This window comes from Anser brachyrhynchus, assembly GCF_964034855.1.
Source record: "Anser brachyrhynchus genome assembly, chromosome: 1".
NCBI classification, from domain to species: Eukaryota; Metazoa; Chordata; class Aves; order Anseriformes; family Anatidae; genus Anser; species Anser brachyrhynchus.
The window spans coordinates 71,490,014-71,506,937 of NC_137694.1; the positions used below are offsets into that span (position 1 = coordinate 71,490,014).

General features: G+C 45.0%; 1 protein-coding gene across 1 annotated transcript in view; it reads left to right on the forward strand.

The window, feature by feature from the left end:
* The first annotated feature begins 13,687 nt into the window (after positions 1-13,687).
* LOC308185205 (uncharacterized protein) overlaps positions 13,688-16,924 on the forward strand; it is a 38,159-nt gene continuing 34,922 nt past the window's right edge. Inside the window, exon 1 of the mRNA XM_080573014.1 lies at positions 13,688-16,865. Coding sequence (XP_080429140.1) covers positions 16,271-16,865 — 595 coding nt within the window. The 5' untranslated portion in view covers positions 13,688-16,270. The remainder of the gene's footprint in view (positions 16,866-16,924) is intronic.

The following is a 16,924-nucleotide window of genomic DNA, read 5'->3' on the forward strand; positions in this document are numbered from 1 at the left end:
GCTGAGGCTCCCTCTGCTGAGCCTGCCACATAGCTGATGTCTGCTGGATCCAGCCTCCAAAGGTGGTCTGTAAAATCCTCCAACCTTCTGCACCTTCATCTCATGCTCCAGCACAAGGCAAAGGACACTCCTTGGAGCAGCCAGAAGAGGACCTCTTTCTCTGCTCCACCACCAGTGAAAAGGGAGATGGAAGTGCAGAATGAGAAAGCCAACTCCAGAAGGAAATTTTCCTCAGATAAATGTATACATGTATATGTACCTGTATATACTATAGCATGAGCACTTGCACATCTCCAAACTCTTATAAAAAGTCACTGTTGCAGTTTCACTGAAGGCCTCTCTGGTTGAGTCAGGCTCAGTGTCTGGGCTGAAGAACCACCAGTAACTGCTCAAGCACACCTTCTCCTGTTAACTGCAGAGAAGCTCTAGCAAGGTAGGGCTAAAAGGATCCCTCAGTTTCAAAGCAGATTTTGGGGATCTCTGTATCAGATGCAGAACAAAGTAAGTGTTTTGCCAGCTGGAAGACAAAATGTAACATGAACCAGAATTTTATTTTGGACCAATGTCACTAACAGGCAATGACTACCTTTGTCACTTTTTCCATTTTGCACCCCCCCCCCCCAAAAAAAAATAAAAATAAAAGTAAGAATAACCTGTTGAATAGTCAGAGTTCTTTTTCTTCTCTGCAGTACATTACCCCCCAGTTGGTTATACATCTTCTTCATAACCAGTCTTTCCTGGTCTCAGGGCCTTATATTTCTACATATCCTTCACTTTCATCCCTCTCATACTGTGTCTTCCCAAAGCATGGTCCTTTTCCCGCACTCATAAAAATAAGTGAGCCTGTCACCTCCCAAAATACATTCTTATCTTCCCACGTTCCATGAAAGAACTTACAGTTACACCGTTCCTTCCCCATTTCCCCCTTTAACTACACCCACATCTCCAGATTCCCATTTCCATCAAGTAATCTAACTAATCTTGGTAAGAAAAATCTCATGCCTGGAGTTACTAGGAAATCCACTTGAGGCATTAAGACCCATATTAGATCCTTTCTCTCCTTAAGCCAAGCACTCGATGCCCACAAGCTAAGTGGATTAATCACATGCCTTTTATATGGTACAGTAGAGCCCAGGGAAGCCCCTAAGCATTGTTGCCTGTGACAGAGTTGCTGTATGACATGGGAATTTCTGTGACCCTTCCCAAGGACAGCAGCAGTGCTCCTGCTGGCATACCCATGCTTCATGTCCCGAAACGTCAAGATGCAGCTCCAGAAGATGCTGTGATTTTTCATTGTTTTATAAAGGTGAATTGGCCAGGCAGCAGATTTCTGTTACTTTTTGACAGGCTTCCTACTGTCACTGTTCCTCAGCTCGAGACCTTCACAGCTCGGTGCCCTTCAGCACAGCCCCAGAGCCAGAAATGCAGGTTGTGAGCAGCATCTTTTCCTGTCCTCTGCCCCACAGTCAGGGCTGAGCACGTCCTCTCCGTCTCCAGCCCTCCCTTGCTCTGTTTCCAAAACATACAAGCTCTTGTTTAAAAAGCCAGCTGTGGAAATTTAATAGCAAATAGTAATGTTCTGCCTACATATTTTGCCACCGCAGTAACAAAGTATCAGAAAATATCACAGTCTGTGAGATATTTATGCTGCAAAGTATCCCTATCTGTATCTTAAAAAAGAGGGAGCAGAGGCACAGAGGGATTAAGGGCTAAAGTTAGACCACCTACCACGGCATCTGTAAGAGACTTACATTTCTGTGATGCCTAATTCAAAAGACTGAAGAAGTATTTAGACCTCCTGTTCCCAGGGATGCTGGGCTTTGACTCCCTGCAGCAAATAAAAAGAAGTAGAGTTGTATTCAGCTCCCTTCTCTGGGTAACCAGCTTGAATGTTGTGTCTATTTCCTTACTCACCGTATAAAAAAGTAATCGCCTCCTGCCTAGAGAGCAGGAGCTGAGAGCTGTTCCTTGCTGCTTCCAGCTCAGCCCCCAGAGCTCATTTTCAGGCTGACCCCATAGGGCATAGTTCCCCACAGGCATGGCAAAGACCATAGGCAGGGCCAGGTGCAAAACCATAACTGCCTCTGCCTTCATCTCTCACGGCCACTGACACATTAATGGTGAAGCGACCTCAGGAGCTGGGTTGTGCATGACTGAGTCATGTCAACCAACCTGCTGCATGCAGCTGCCTCCAGCATGGAGCAGAGCAGCTACACAAGGCAATTTGGCTCTACCTGTGCACCTTCAATTACTTCACCTAGATCTCCAAAGATAGTTGCCAAGGGTTTCACAGCCCATTTGTAAAAAGGAGCATTGTTCCCTAACTACTCTTATCAGCTGTCTTTACAAGCAGACATAGCTGTCATTTTTGCAGTTCAATCCAAAGAGAACACAGACACTGAATGAAGGTGCCCATCCCAGCACATAAAATCCCCATCCTGTTGTGTTTTAACTGTTTGAGTCAGGTGGAAAGCACACTTGTGCTATAGCCCTGGGACTACCAGTATGTGGTCATTGTCCGCTTCATTTCACAAATGGGCAAACCCAGGCACTTCAGATGAAGCAATCTGCGGCTGTATCTGCAAAAGTCAGGACTGGGTGAATTTGTCTAAAACATGTGGAGGACTTTCCAAGGGTACTGAAATGCAAGGATTCAATATTACCGCACAGGCAGCGAAGAGGTCTCTATCACATACAGCACCTACACCACAGTGTTGGCTGTCCCTGCTCAAACACCAGCTTTGCTGGAGCTGAATCTGCTTTAACCAGCTGCAAAACTCCCTTCTGCAGCTTTATGCAGTGCACAGCCAACATCACTGAGGCTGCTCTGACTCACTGGGAAAAAACTCCCCAAACACCACTTCTCCCTGTCACTTTACTGTACTTGCGCTTCCTCCCCCGCTGACTTGTTTGCCAAATATTTCTTCTGGATTTCACCAGGGTTTTCTCCTCACAGGATGCCCAAGCGACGGCCTGGGGGCCCCGGGAGCACTGGCTGGATCTCGCTGACATCTACTGACTGAAGCAAGGAGTGCAAGTGGCTGGGAATGGAGGGAAGGAAGAAGGAACAGGCTGCCCTGGGAGGCAGCGCAGTCTCCCTCCTTGGAGATGTTCAAAACCCGACTGGCCATGGCCCTAGGCAGCCTGCTCAAGGTGGCCCTGTTTGAGCAGGGGGGCTGGACAAGATGACCTCCAGAGGTCCCTTCCCACCTCAACCTTTCCATGATTGTGTGAGGAAAGGAGAGAAGAAAAGAGGAAGGGAAGAAGGGAAGGAGAGGAAGTACAAGGCTTCTGGCTGTCAAGGGGCCAAGCAGAGCTAAACATCAAGAAGGAGGCACTTTCCACCTCTGAGCTGATGAGCATCTCATATGTTCAGCCTCACAAGCTCCAAATTAAAACAGTCAAGAAAATCTGACATACTGATATGTACCCACAGCCTTGACCCGTTCTGTAACCACAGAGCCTCTGTGCCTGCTCGTTTCCTCCTGAAGGCCTGTCTGGTACAGTCCTGTCCTTTCACACCACTGGTTATCTACCCCATGAGAGGCATGCTCTGCTCTCAGGCCCTGCAAGTCAAAGACACCTTCTCCAAGCCACTGGCTGTCAGTATCCCTGTAAGACAGAAGAAGTACTGTTTTATTTTATACGTAATGGATGACACAAAAATGGTTCAGCTAATGGCTGGCGTTACAAATAAAAGGGCTATGTTTTAGCATCTAGGATCACTTCTTGCCTTGATTTCCAATATTTTGGTAGCTCAAGTATTCAGCGGCTCGGGACCAATCTATGTCATGTCAGAAACACACCAATGATAACGATTTCCAGTCAAAACCCCTCAGTAAGACTACCCATCTTTCCCATCTACGGAGAATTGTATCAGACCATGTCCAACTACACTGATTTTAGACCTGTTACCTTATGGAGAAAATTACTGTCCAGTGAAAGTGAAAAGGTAGGATTTGACCTTCAATGAACAGAGTGCTTGCTCAGATATAACCCCTGCAAGCCAGAGGCACCTCTCACATTTGTTCACTCAGACAGGTAATCCCCTTTTCCCAGTTGTGTACCACTATGATGAAGGGCACCACGGGCAGGCATGCTTTTGTTAGACAACCAGCTTCCTCCATGGGAGAGGACAGCTCAGCCAACTCCTAGGGCATTAGCTCAGGTCTCACCTGGCATTTTTCCTTTCACCCCCCCACTGATATCCTATGAATACTTTCAATATAAATGATCTGAAAAAGAACTTTTAGCTCTCTCACAGTTATGGTAAAAGCCTGAGCCAGCCCTTTAGACTATGCTGGTGGAAACAAACAAACAACAAAGAAAAAGGATAAATAAAATCCCATGGTTTCAGCCTTTCTAAGCCAAATTCACAATTTAAGGGAGGGATGAACACTTTAAAAGAGTAAAGTCTGCAATGTTAAATCTACAGTCTTCTGTAGTAAAAAATAGTCAATCAACCTGCCTAGTTTCATGGCAGAGCACATTAAGGATACTTCCTTCCTCTCCTCTTCCCTGAAGTGCCCACAAGCTAAATTACACAGAGAGGACAGTATAGGAAAATAGGTCACATGGTATTAACAACAACAGGAGAGATGTGTGACTCAATTTCCCTTTCCTGACAACTTCAAAATTCCCATAACTTCAATGGTACAGAACACCAGCTAGCACAAAACAGCAAAGCACCATCAATGCTTTCAGCACCATCAATGAAACTTTGGCTCATTTGCTGTAACACAAGATTGGGTCTGATGATATCAGCAGATATTTTTTGGAAAGATGCTGATTTGGAAGAAAAGAAATAGCCACATCATCATGAAACCCACACTTTTCAGCAGACTATGTAAGCCCTGGAAGAGGCAGCTTGCTGAGGTGAAGCTCTGTATGTCCTGCTGCTTTAGTGGGCTCGTTCCACACTTCAGCTGCTAAAACGACTCATCAGCTAAATACAGAATTTTGATAAGAAAATTCAGTTCCAGATGAAAGACCTGGCCTGATAGACCTTAAGTAAAGCAGGACTGGCAAACATGAAGCTGGATTAGCAGATCCAATATTTGTTTGTTCATTTATTTATTTATTTATTTATTTATTCATAAAAAAACACTAGGTACACATGGTGATGATATGTCAGTGAGGTCCCTGCAATTTACCTCGATACGTTCCTTCTGGATTCAGACAGATCTCATCAGAGTGGCCCATCCTTATTTTGTCATTTTAGGTTGTGTAGACATCTCTTACAAACCAGTCTAGACAGAAGTAAGTCATGGCACGGCCCCAGTACGAGGATGCCAACAGTGAGCTGGGGCCGGGTTCATTCTGGATTTGCCTACTTCTCTTAAAGCCAGTACATGTACGCACAGCATGCCCAGCAGCCACATGACCAAGGTGCCATTTTTATTTCAAAGGTGGCAACCCTTAGCCAGCCCTACCTATCACCCTAATGTATTTTAATCTGCTACAAGTCTGATCCCTCAACACCAATATACTTACCTGCCCAGCCATTTCTCACTGTAAGTAATACCTTGCTTGGGCTTAATTATTCTTCCCATGAACTTCACATCTGATAAGCATTAAAATCCAGTCAAAAAATAAAATAAAATAAAATAAAATAAAATAAAATAAAATAAAATAAAATAAAATAAAATAAAATAAAATAAAATAAAATAAAATAAAATAAAATAAAATAGAATAACTGTTCCTGCAAGAACAATCTTTCTCTCTGCAGAGATTTCTTGTATGACTCTTGGCTCTCCTTCCTGACTACAAAGCCTTAATGCTTTGGAAGGGGGGAAGAGGCAAGACTTGCCAAATTCTACCTTCAGATGCACATTCCCATGATCCATTGACATTAGCGGGATTTGTGCATGAGGATGCCTGGAGCCTTTCTGCTCATTGTCTTCCACATGTCCTGCACCTTGGTTCACCTGCCACTCAGCTGCAATAAACTCTGTTGTGATTTTTTGGTCTTGCTTATGTAAGATCAAGTAGCAGAGAACCACCTTAAAACAGGCACATATGCAACAGTGTAAATGAAAGGAGCATCTGGACCTCTTTTATAAAAGCAAACCCATAAGCCCCTCTAAAAATAGAGAAATGTGTATAAGAATTCAGCCCCAGAAACCCTACCAGAAAAGAGGAGAAAGGGCTGATTGTAACATTTGGGTTTCACTATCTTGACTGAACTTTTCCTGAAACTCTTAACCAGTTTTACTTTTTCATATAATCACGAAGTCTGTTCTCCAATACAAAGGAGTCAGTCCAAAGTTCCTCTATTTATTTCAGGGAGGTTACTCTGGAATTAAACTTAGTACAGAATTTAGCCTTGCTGAATGCACCAGCACCTCCCCTGCTTGCCAGCTGTCACCCAGCATAGCACATTTGTTTAATCTACAACTGCTGCTGTCTCAACATTCCTTCACTAAAAATCCTCTCTTCCTAAGGTCTAGTAATAGCAGTGCAGGCGCCTCTGGCCCTCGGTGCCCAGCACATGCAGGTCATCAGAAGTAGTCTAGTGATCTTTAGTACAAAGAATGGCTGTATATGTGTGAAACAGGGAAGATAAATGAGACAGCAAGGCCTTCTGAGGAGCCACCACCAGTATCCAGTCACCGAGAAGTCCTAACTCATAGAATCATAGAATGGTTTGAGTTGGAAGGGACCTTTAATGATCATCTAGTCCAACCCCCCTTCCTCCAGACCAGGTTGCTCAAAGCCCCATCCAATTTGACCTTGAACACTTCCAGGAATGGGGCATCCACAGCTTCCCTGGGCAAACTGTTCCAGTGCCTCACCATCCTCATAATAAATAATTTCTTCCCAATATCTAATCCAAACTTAATTTCTTCCATTTTAAAACCATTACTCCTTGTCCTATCACTACAGCCCCTATTAAAAAGGCTTTCTCCATCTTTCTTATAAGCCCCCTTTAAGAACTGGAAGGCTGCTATAACGTCTCCCTGGATGCTTCTCTTCTCCAGGCTGACCGTTCCTGGCTCTCTCAGCCTGTCTTCACAGGAGAGGTGCTCCAGCCCTCTGATCATCTTCGTGGCCCTCCTCCAGAACCACTCTAACAGATCAACATCCTTCTTGTGCTGTGGGCCCAGAGCTGGCTGCAGCACTCCAAATGGGGCCTCACAAGAGCAGAGTGGGGGGAGAATCCCCTGCCTCAACCTGCTGGCCATGCTTCTTTTGGTGCAGCCCAGAATACAGTTGGCTTTCTGGGCTGCAGGTGTAGGCTGCCTGCTCACGTCCAATTTTTCATCCACTATAGCCCCAAATCCTTCACAGTGCTGCTCTAAATCATAGAATCATAGAATCTTTCAGGTTGAAAAAGACCTCTAAGATCATCCAGTCCAATCTTTAACCTAGTACTAAAGTTCACCACTAAACCATGCTACTAAGTTCTACATCTACTTGATTTCTTGAAGACCTCCAGGGATGGTGACTCAACCACTTCCCTGAGTAGCCTATTCCAATGCTGCAAAACACTTTGAATAAAAAAATTTCTCCTAATTCCATTCATCTCCAATACATTCATCACCCAATCTCCACAGATGTTTGGGATTGTCCCTACCAAGGTGCTTGACTTGGTCTTGTGGAACTTCATGAGGTTTTTGTGGGCCCACTTCTCAAGCCTGTGCAGGTCTCTTTGGATGGCATCCCTTCCTTCTGTTGCACCAACTGCACCACTCAGGTTGATGTCATCCACAGACTAGCTGAAGCTGCACTCAACTGCACTGTCTATGTCATTGACATAGAAGGTGGTACTGATCCTAATATGGTCCCCTGAGGGACACCACTTGTTAATGTTCTCCACCTGAATATTGAGCCATTGACTGCAACTCTCTGGCTGAGAACTTCCAGCCAATTTCTTATCCACCAAACAGTCCATCCTTCAAATCCATGTCTCTCCAATTTAGAGATAAATAAATGAATAAATAAGCACCATGGATAAAATAAATAAATAAATAAATAAATAAGAATTCAGGAAATCTTGTGCTGTGTTATTTTGCAGAGGCTGCTCAGGCACTGATGGCTATTCAGGCTCCTGCCTCTGCATGGTCTGAATTCACCATGTACTCAAGGGAAGAAAGCGAGTTCCTCCAAAGGGCTGTGATGAACAGGGACAGATGGTTATGCTTTTACCCTTCTTTGATTTACTTGCTGGGGCTTCAGGCTCAGGCACCTAACTTCGGTGTTAAAAGTAGAGGAGGTGCCAACAACCCCGGGCATGCAGACAGTGAGGAAATCCCAGTGCCGGGGAGCTCTCCCTTCCCTCCCCAGGATAGAAGAGCCAGCTGGAGAGGCTGGCGGACACGGGCAGCTCGCTCCTGGCATGCCGAGCCCGGTGCCGCAGGAGGGCAGCAGTGATTTGCTTTCACTAGCCCAGGCCCGAGGGATGCTCAGCATCGCCTCCGACAGCCGCACGGTGCGAGGACGAGAGAGCTCGGCTGGGGAGCTGGGCTCAGACCAGCCCGGCCCTGAACGCCAGGTTTGGGGTGTGCTGGGCGGCTGGGAGAGCCTTAACCCCGGGGGTGGGGGTGGGGGTCCGTCCTAGCTTACTTTATCGGAGCTGAGCCTCTGCGCTTTGGGTTGCACCATAAAGTTCATCTGGCAGTGAGGGTTTTTCCAAGAGTTATTGAGTCAGTCTGGAAGGCAGGGAGCAGGAAGCTTGTTCCAATTATATATGTTTGTGTTTCAGATATGACATATAGCCCCTCAGCTCGTATATCTAACGCCTATTTGTATGTGTTCTCAGAGAATTTCTTTCTCAGAGGGGGGCATTTTGAAAGAGTAATGATGCAAAACTGTTGTGGGTGGTGATTTTATTTTTTTTTTTTTTTTGGTCTTGGTGTTGCTAAGAAAGTGTAAGCAAAGCCCTGGCAGATTTCTGGTGCACAAAGGCAGCATCCCTTTTCTGGTTTATAAACCCCTAGGGTCGAGTTCACCTTCTCAGCCAGAAGGCTAGGAAAAGGAACAGGTCCCTTTGAATGTCAGAGCCCCAAAACCACACTGACTCTAGTCAGTAAATAATGATAACCGCCTCTCACCATTATTTTCTGTGCCTCTTTGGTGCACTTTTTTTCTCATGCAGTTTCATGCATGTGAGAGTTTTGTCCACCATGACCATGAAAGGATATTATTGGAAGGACATGGGAGTGGTGGAAGTCGCTCTGATGTGCATCCTTCCACACTCTTCCCCAAGACAAGCCAGAGCCAGAGCTGTGACCTTTCCTGGCTCATAGCAGCCTTCAGAAAGAGAACCTGAACCTGTCATAGGAAGGAATAATGAACTGGGCTCTGAGCCAGTGCCCCAGAGAGGAATTTACGTCCTGACACAAGCACCTCAATGCCTTTTCCATCTCAGGGGCTCCAAGAGTGGAAGGGGTCATCCTGGTTATCACCACCTCCCAATGCCTTGCACTACAGCATGGCATGGGGTCAAAGCTCATGTCTCCCTGGCCACTGCCAGCTTCCTGCACCACCAGTGTCCCCTTTCTGCCTTTAACACCACAATTTTTTACGTGGCTACTGCTCTGCCCAGGACAGACAAAGGGCCTGATTCCAGCACTGCCACCCCAGGCACTTCAAAGGGGTGGCTCCATTTACGCAGCTCCCGATGAGACAGGATTCAAGCTATGGGCTTGAGTGCTTCACAAATAACCCCAGAGTTTTCTTCATAGTGGGGGGAAAGAAATTACCATTTCTGTTCATGTAAGAAAAGCTGCTTGCCTTGGTGAGTGACAGATGATGGCTATTTTTACAATAGACACGCAATTATCTCACACTCATTTTTAAGAGCAAATTCAGAGGTGAGGGGAAACAACAGCCAATATATGATAAAATCTGGAACCCATTCTCAGGGATTGTCTGTCATTTGTTACAGTTTTGTTTGAAATCAGTTCTCCCCAGCTTTTTTTTTTTTTTAATGATAAAACTAACCCAGAAAAGAAGTTGGCTTCCTAGAGTTACATTATGCTCCAACCACAGAGCTTCCTATCTCATATTCTCCCAGAAGTAAGTTTCACAACAGAAGTAACATTCAATAGACCAATTGAGTGGTCTGCAGATGTCAAAAGTGACATGAGTTCCCAAACTTTGTGCACAGCTTCCTGACACATCTCCAACTAGATCTGCTAGTTGAGATTTTTAGCAATATTACTTTGATAAATAGTTTATATGAACTATTATGAGTTTATATAATAGGGATAAGTGTGATATGCATATCAGCAGAATTTATTGTGGATGCTATGAGATCATTCAAGGTTGTTATATAAGTTGTTGTAAGCGCCCCTTTGATTTTTTTGGGTTCTGTATGAATTGAGTCATCAGTTTTTAATCCTGTAATGAGTTATTTATATAAATCACCTTAAGGTAAAGCCTGACCTTGCTTCCTTTGCAAAACTAAAGCAGAAAATTTCAGAATAATAAACAATTTCCCTACCGAAGTCAGTGGGAGCAATTTTACTGATTTTAATAAGATTGAGGCCTGGCTGAAAGCAGACATGCCAGTAGTACTTCATGTGGAGTACTTTCCTCACTAATGCCCTTTGATTGCTTCTTTTGGAGGGAACAGATGGACCCAATTTTCCAGTTGTCGTTGACAGCCAGGCTTGACCGGAAGGGTGTGAACAAGGATAATTAGAACATGCAGAACACCTAAGCCCTATGCCAGACTTGCTGGTTGAATTCCATCTTAGAACAGACAAGAGTCTATATGTTTAAAGGCAGCATCAGAACATGAGAAGTCATTGCGACCCCATGTGGGTTCAAGCTGTGAAGGGATGTTCCTAGTCCTCCTCCACTGAAACAGAGACAAGCTGCTGAATATAACAAGGCAAGGATTTTATGAAAAATATCTGAAAATAATCAAAGCCTTAAATATGAACATGTAAAAATGTTTATGAGAGAGTTTAAATGATGAATCTTTTCCCAGTTTGGATTTTCTCCCTGGGAAAACTCATGAAGTCCATGTTAGTGGTTATTCAAAACAGTGAGACATCTTCTTTGATTATATATCCAGGCCAAGTGAGATGGATGCTTTATATGTTGAATATGTTGATAAGGGCTCAATTCACCATATCTAACATTTCACTTCATTTTTCTTCAATATGTTTATGGAAACATACTTAAGTTTTGCTCTCTTCAACACACCAAGGTCTATGTTGGAAGGAAAGCTACAGTCCCATTTTCAGAAGTCACCTTCATTGGCTTTGCATAAAGTTTCATTTTCTGAATACCTGGTTCCTTTTTGGCTCACTGTGTAAAAGTTTACATAAAGTTTTACTCAGCTGAGTGAAACATGCTGAGGACTAAAGGCTACTCCTACTAAACTCATTGCTAGCCCATTACTCCCGTAGATACAGTGGATCTATGCACTGTCAGACAGCTCTGTAGTAAGAGTGTTTGTTTAAATACCTGTCCTCCTCAGGCAGCTGCCCACAGCACTCAGCCAGGCAGACCTCTCTGTTGCTGTGCCAATATGCAGCACATATTTCAGGCTGGACACAGCTGTGATTGGACAGAGGGGGTGTGCAGCCAGGACAATTAGCACAGCAGCTAATGACCTTTCCTACTCATCCCCCGTATCGGTGTAAAACTAGACTTGTTCTCAGGAAGAGTATTACATCTTACAGTGTTGATCCAGGAGCGTGTATCGGATTAAAATAATAATTTGTTATTCCACACTGCATTATCCAGGGTTATCCAGGTTACCGGTGCTTGCCATAGCATCCTTGCACAGGAATCCTTGATTGGCATTGCTGTAAATCCTTTCTGTCCCAATCCTGCTCACCTGACTTTGATATCACCAGTTGATTGGAAACTGTCTCACAGATCAGTGTCTCCAGGGCAATGAACTCCTCTTCAAAGAAGTTACAGACCTTACCACTGTATCTGAATGAACAGCTCAACATCAGCACTCCCTCCATTTCAAATATATGCATTAATTTAAGAATGTAGCAGACGTGGCAGCCACAGGCAGAGAAGTGTGACTCATCCCAGCTGCACTCTGTGCATGCAGGCCACATGAAATGTCAGTCATCAGAATGCACGGTGCAGTTCATTAACTTCAAGGCCCAGCGAATGCTGCTTTGCATACAGTGCTTGGAGAGGAGACAAAGAAAACTAGTTAATATTAAGCCCTGATGGAGCAAAACCTGAGGTTTTCCCCAGCTTTTCTGAATGCAAATGAGAGTGACTCATATTCCCTTTGGGCAACTTACTCTTTCCACACCAAACTGAGGTAAGATGTCCCTAGAGCTTGTTATCCCAGAATTTCACTTTCTATTCATGGGTCTTGCTTAGACCTTACAGGGTCTGAGAACAGCCAAGCAATGCTATGGCTCTAGCTTGGCTGTGGGAGTTTTCTTGCTACTCTTTGAACCATTCTTGAGATTTAAACAGGAGGAAGAAACAGCAGGCAAAACCAAAACCCTCCAGCCTTGCTGTGCTATCTTTTAGGGGCACAGTCAACACCAGACTTAAAAGTCCTAAGGGATCCTGTATGAGGTATGCCAAGTCACCAGTCCACCCCTCAAGAAAATCAGCGTAAAACACAGGGTTTTTAGAGAAGATAGATGTCATTCCATGCACTGAATGGGGTTCTCAAATCTCTGAGCGAAGTTAAGCCCCAGGGCAGCCACTGAATATGTGAGGTTTAAATGATACCAGGTTGGGCTTTGCCAAGTGGAGTTACCCCGAATTTACTCCAGTGCTCCAGAGCAGAATTTGGCCAAAAGATATTAAACTAATGGATATGATTTAGTGATGGGAGTTGGCAGGTCACGTTTAGTATTGGACTTGATGATCTTGAAGGTCTTTTCCAATCTAGAAGATTCAAGGATTCTGCACAGCCAAGTCATTAACCAAGACAGGAATTGAAGGCTTGATCTTTCTTACGAAGCCGCACTGTTGCATTCTGCTGCTAAGGGCTAGCAACCCTTGTGTGCTCAGCTCCAGAGCCTAGTCTCACTGAACAAAATGAAAAGGCTCAGGATGGGCCAGAATTTGGCCTGTGCATAAATCAAAACTGTTTTCCCACTGCCTGACCCTACAAATACAGACTTGGTATGCACCATTTGGAGTACCTCAGGCATTAATGGCCTCAATACACAGAAGGCACAACTTGCCATGTATTTTGATTTGCACCTATTACCTCATATCTCTTTGTATGGTTTATTTTCCTGTCTCCTCCCACCCACTAAAAAACATGTTTCTAACACTGAATGCACAAAGTACCTTTTTGTTTCCAGTCAGGTGTCATTTGGAGGACCTGGCATCTCTGTCCAGGGTTGTCACTGTGTTCATTGACAGGAATAAATGATTCTTTAATACTAAAAATGTGACAGGTGTCAAAAAAGAAAATGAGTTTTACTTCCAGCTTTGGCGGAACAAATGCACAATTCAAAACAGACCCACACTGAGTGAAAATTAATTTGCCCTGCAAAGGCAGTTTCAAAATAATCAACTACAGCTGTGGCTCTGGGAACAATTGACATCTGATTTGGAATAACCTGGGTCATTCAGGACAAGCTTATTAAAGAAAATGCTTAGGTCTTGTCAGAGAAGCAAATAACTGATTCTTCAGGCTCTCTGAACATGCTGAATGGCATGCACATCTCTTCAACTCTTCCAGTTTATCTGCAGTGAAATGATGTACCTGGATTTGATAAAGGCTTGAATAGTTCAACAGCTGGTAAAGTAGACAATGCAAGCTAAGAACGTGAGAAACTAGGATTACCATGTGTCTCAGGCCTTGGTCCCTATGTATATGTGGCAAGAAAGAGAAAGTGCACCTCCAAAACAAATTCTAGGTTTTTATACCTTCTTTCAACATATCGTGCATGTACCACTGTTAAAGGCTGTGTCCCTAAATAAGAAGAATGCTACAGTGAGTCAGTTCAGCAGTTTCCATTTCCATATGCAACACTCTATCAGTATGGGTATCTGATAATAATTTTCCTTCACCCTCCTTCACCCTCAGTTAAACCAAGTTTGAAAAATGGTGAAAAATATGACCGTCTTTCTCTGTCACTGATAACTGTGGGGAGGAAAACAGAAAAAGAAGAAACTTACCAGGAAAAATCAACAATGTTTGAAATATACAGTGTGAAATATTTGGAAGGGAAGCTAGTTTGTGGCCTAGCTTTCATTACGATTGCCATTCTCTAACTGGGGAAGGATGTATTGTAGTTGCATATGAAAAATCACATTCCCACCCCACGCTTTGTAAAGTTATTGTCTTGGTTATAAAGATAGCTTTCACTGATCCAACCTCAGTACGATACTTTCTCCAAGAACTTTCCCAACCTCCTGATTCTGAGCTCAGGTGATTTTCTGAAAGTGATGTGGCATGTCTATTAAGGGCATCCTAGGTCTGCCTAGATATATTTAGTACTTTTCCAAATATTTGTCCAATTTCCCCTCAAATCCATGTGGAATTCTGCACCTGCAACACCCTTTGGCATAGAGTCCCACAGAGCCACACCTACACTTTGAGGTGAGTCCCATACTTTGAGGTGAGTCCCCCACACCTCCACCTTCTGTATGTTCTGAACCAGGTTCCTTCATTTGAAGACTCTTCCAACAAATTCTTGTGTTGGAAAAAGAATAGACAGTCCTGATTCACACTCTGCATGTCTCTCAAATTTTGTAGACTTCTATCAAATCTGCCCATAACTTACCCATTTCTAACCAGGCAAAACAGTCCTAGTCTATTCAAACCATTCTTTGTATAGGAACTATTCCATGTTTCTGACTTGACTCCATGACAGTTGCTCCAGTGCATACAATTTAGGTTAAAAATATGAAATAAAGGAAATATACATCAGAAATTACTCAAAAACAACAACGAAACATGTTCATTTGAATGTTCGTCTTTGAAAGTAGCTTTCAACAGGTAACTGCACTTTTCCTCCACTGCCCTAAAAAGGTCTAATAAAAATTATAAAACTGTATTTGGGTTTCTCCACTGAAAAACGGAGGGGAAATGGGCCCAGACATTCTGATTTCTCTCTCTTTTTTTCTTCCCCTAATGAGTTTCAAAAAGAAGAAGAAGAGAAAAAAGACGTATAAGAAGAAGAAGTAGTAGTAGTAGAAGAAGTAGTAGAAGTAGTAGTAGTAGAAGAAGTAGTAGAAGAAGTAGTAGTAGAAGTAGTAGTAGTAGAAATATTAGTAGTAGAAGTAGGAGCAGTAAAGAAGAAGAAGAAGAAGAAGAAGAAGAAGAAGAAGAAGAAGAAGAAGAAGAAGAAGAAGAAGAAGAAGAAGAAGAAGAAGAAGAAGAAGAAGAAGAAGAAGAAGAAGAAGAAGAAGAAGAAGAAGAAGAAAAGAAGAAGAAGTAGAAGGAGAAGAAGAAGAAGAAGGAGAAGAAGAAGAAGAAAAGAAGAAGAAGAGGAGGAGGAGGAGGAGGAGGAGGAGGAGGAGGAGGAGGAAGGGAAAAGGGAAAGGGAAAGGGAAAGGGAAAGGGAAAGGGAAAGGGAAAGGGAAAGGGAAAGGGAAAGGGAAAGGGAAAGGGAAAGGGAAAGGGAAAGGGAAAGGGAAAGGGAAAGGGAAAGGGAAAGGGAAAGGGAAAGGGAAAGGGAAAGGGAAAGGGAAAGGGAAAGGGAAAGGAAAGGGAAATGTGCTTCTGCTTGTCAGTGACAGGGAAGAAAAGCCTCATGGCAGGTGGCTGGGTCTGTCTCCTTACAGACCCAGAGTGTTTTCTGAATCTCTGTCTAATAGGGACCTCATGTTCTCTTGCCTGGTTTCTCATGGCAGCCTGCTATTCACCCAAAATACTAACACAATGAGAATTTAATAACTTATTGAATAATTATTATATATTATACAAAATGCTATAACTGTATGTATTACATTATTCAGAATTAACATGTTATTTTAGGGCAGCTTCCTGTGCACTCATTCCCCAGTCATACCGGTCTTGGTAAGAGTATAGATGGTAAAAATTAACACATGTTGAAGCAAAATGCTTGATATTTGACACTTTCTTTACACTTCATACATAAGTGAGGAGAAGGAGGAGGAGGAGGAGGAGGAGGAGGAGAAGGAGAAGGAGAAGGAGAAGGAGAAGGAGAAGGAGAAGGAGAAGGAGAGGAGGAGGAGGAGGAGGAGGAGGAGGAAGAGGAGGAGGAGGAGGAGGAGGAGGAAGAGGAGGAGGAGGAGGAGGGGAAAGAAGAAAAGAGCACGAATTCCCAGAGGAAGCTAATTGAATATTCCTTCCACCTCCTCCTCCTTCCTCCTCTCCGTTCCCTTCAGCTGCCAGGGTCCCATGGCGACGGCGGCGGCAGAAAAGCATCCCCGCCCGCAGCCGCGCCATAGCAACCCGGACGTCAGCGCCGGCAGCCAGCGCCGGCGGGGCAGAGCGGCGGGTCTCCCCCGGGGATCCCCCCCGCGTCCCCCCGGGCTGCCGCCCGCATCCTCCCGGGGCTGCCCCCGCGTCCCCCAGGGCCCCCGGCGGCCGGGGAGGGGCCGCGCGGAGCCCGCCCCGTCGGGAGGCGCGGCGCTGTCCGCGGTGCTGACGGCTCCGGACCCGACGGGGGGTCCGGGGGGCCCGGGGGAGGTTAGGGGGGCCTGGGAGGTCTGGGAGGCGGTATGCCTGAGCTGCCGCCCTCAGGATGCGTTAGCCGTGGCCGGGGACGGAATCAGCGGCAGTACCCCAAAAAACGTCGCTTTGCACCCACCCCGGTATCGAAGGAGAGATCTGCAAGATGCGCAGCCTGCAGAGCGTCTCCAGCATCTCCGCCAGAGCCCCGCAGGGGTGAAGGTGCTGCGCGGCTTCCAGCACCTCCTTCCCGGAGGTGCCCTCAGCACGGATCGCGACAGGAGGAGGAGAGCGGCGCCCCTGGGAGGATGCTCTGGAGCAGGTATGTGCGCTGAGAGCTGCCGTGCTGAGCGGTGCTGGGGCTGTAGGGATAGCTGCCTC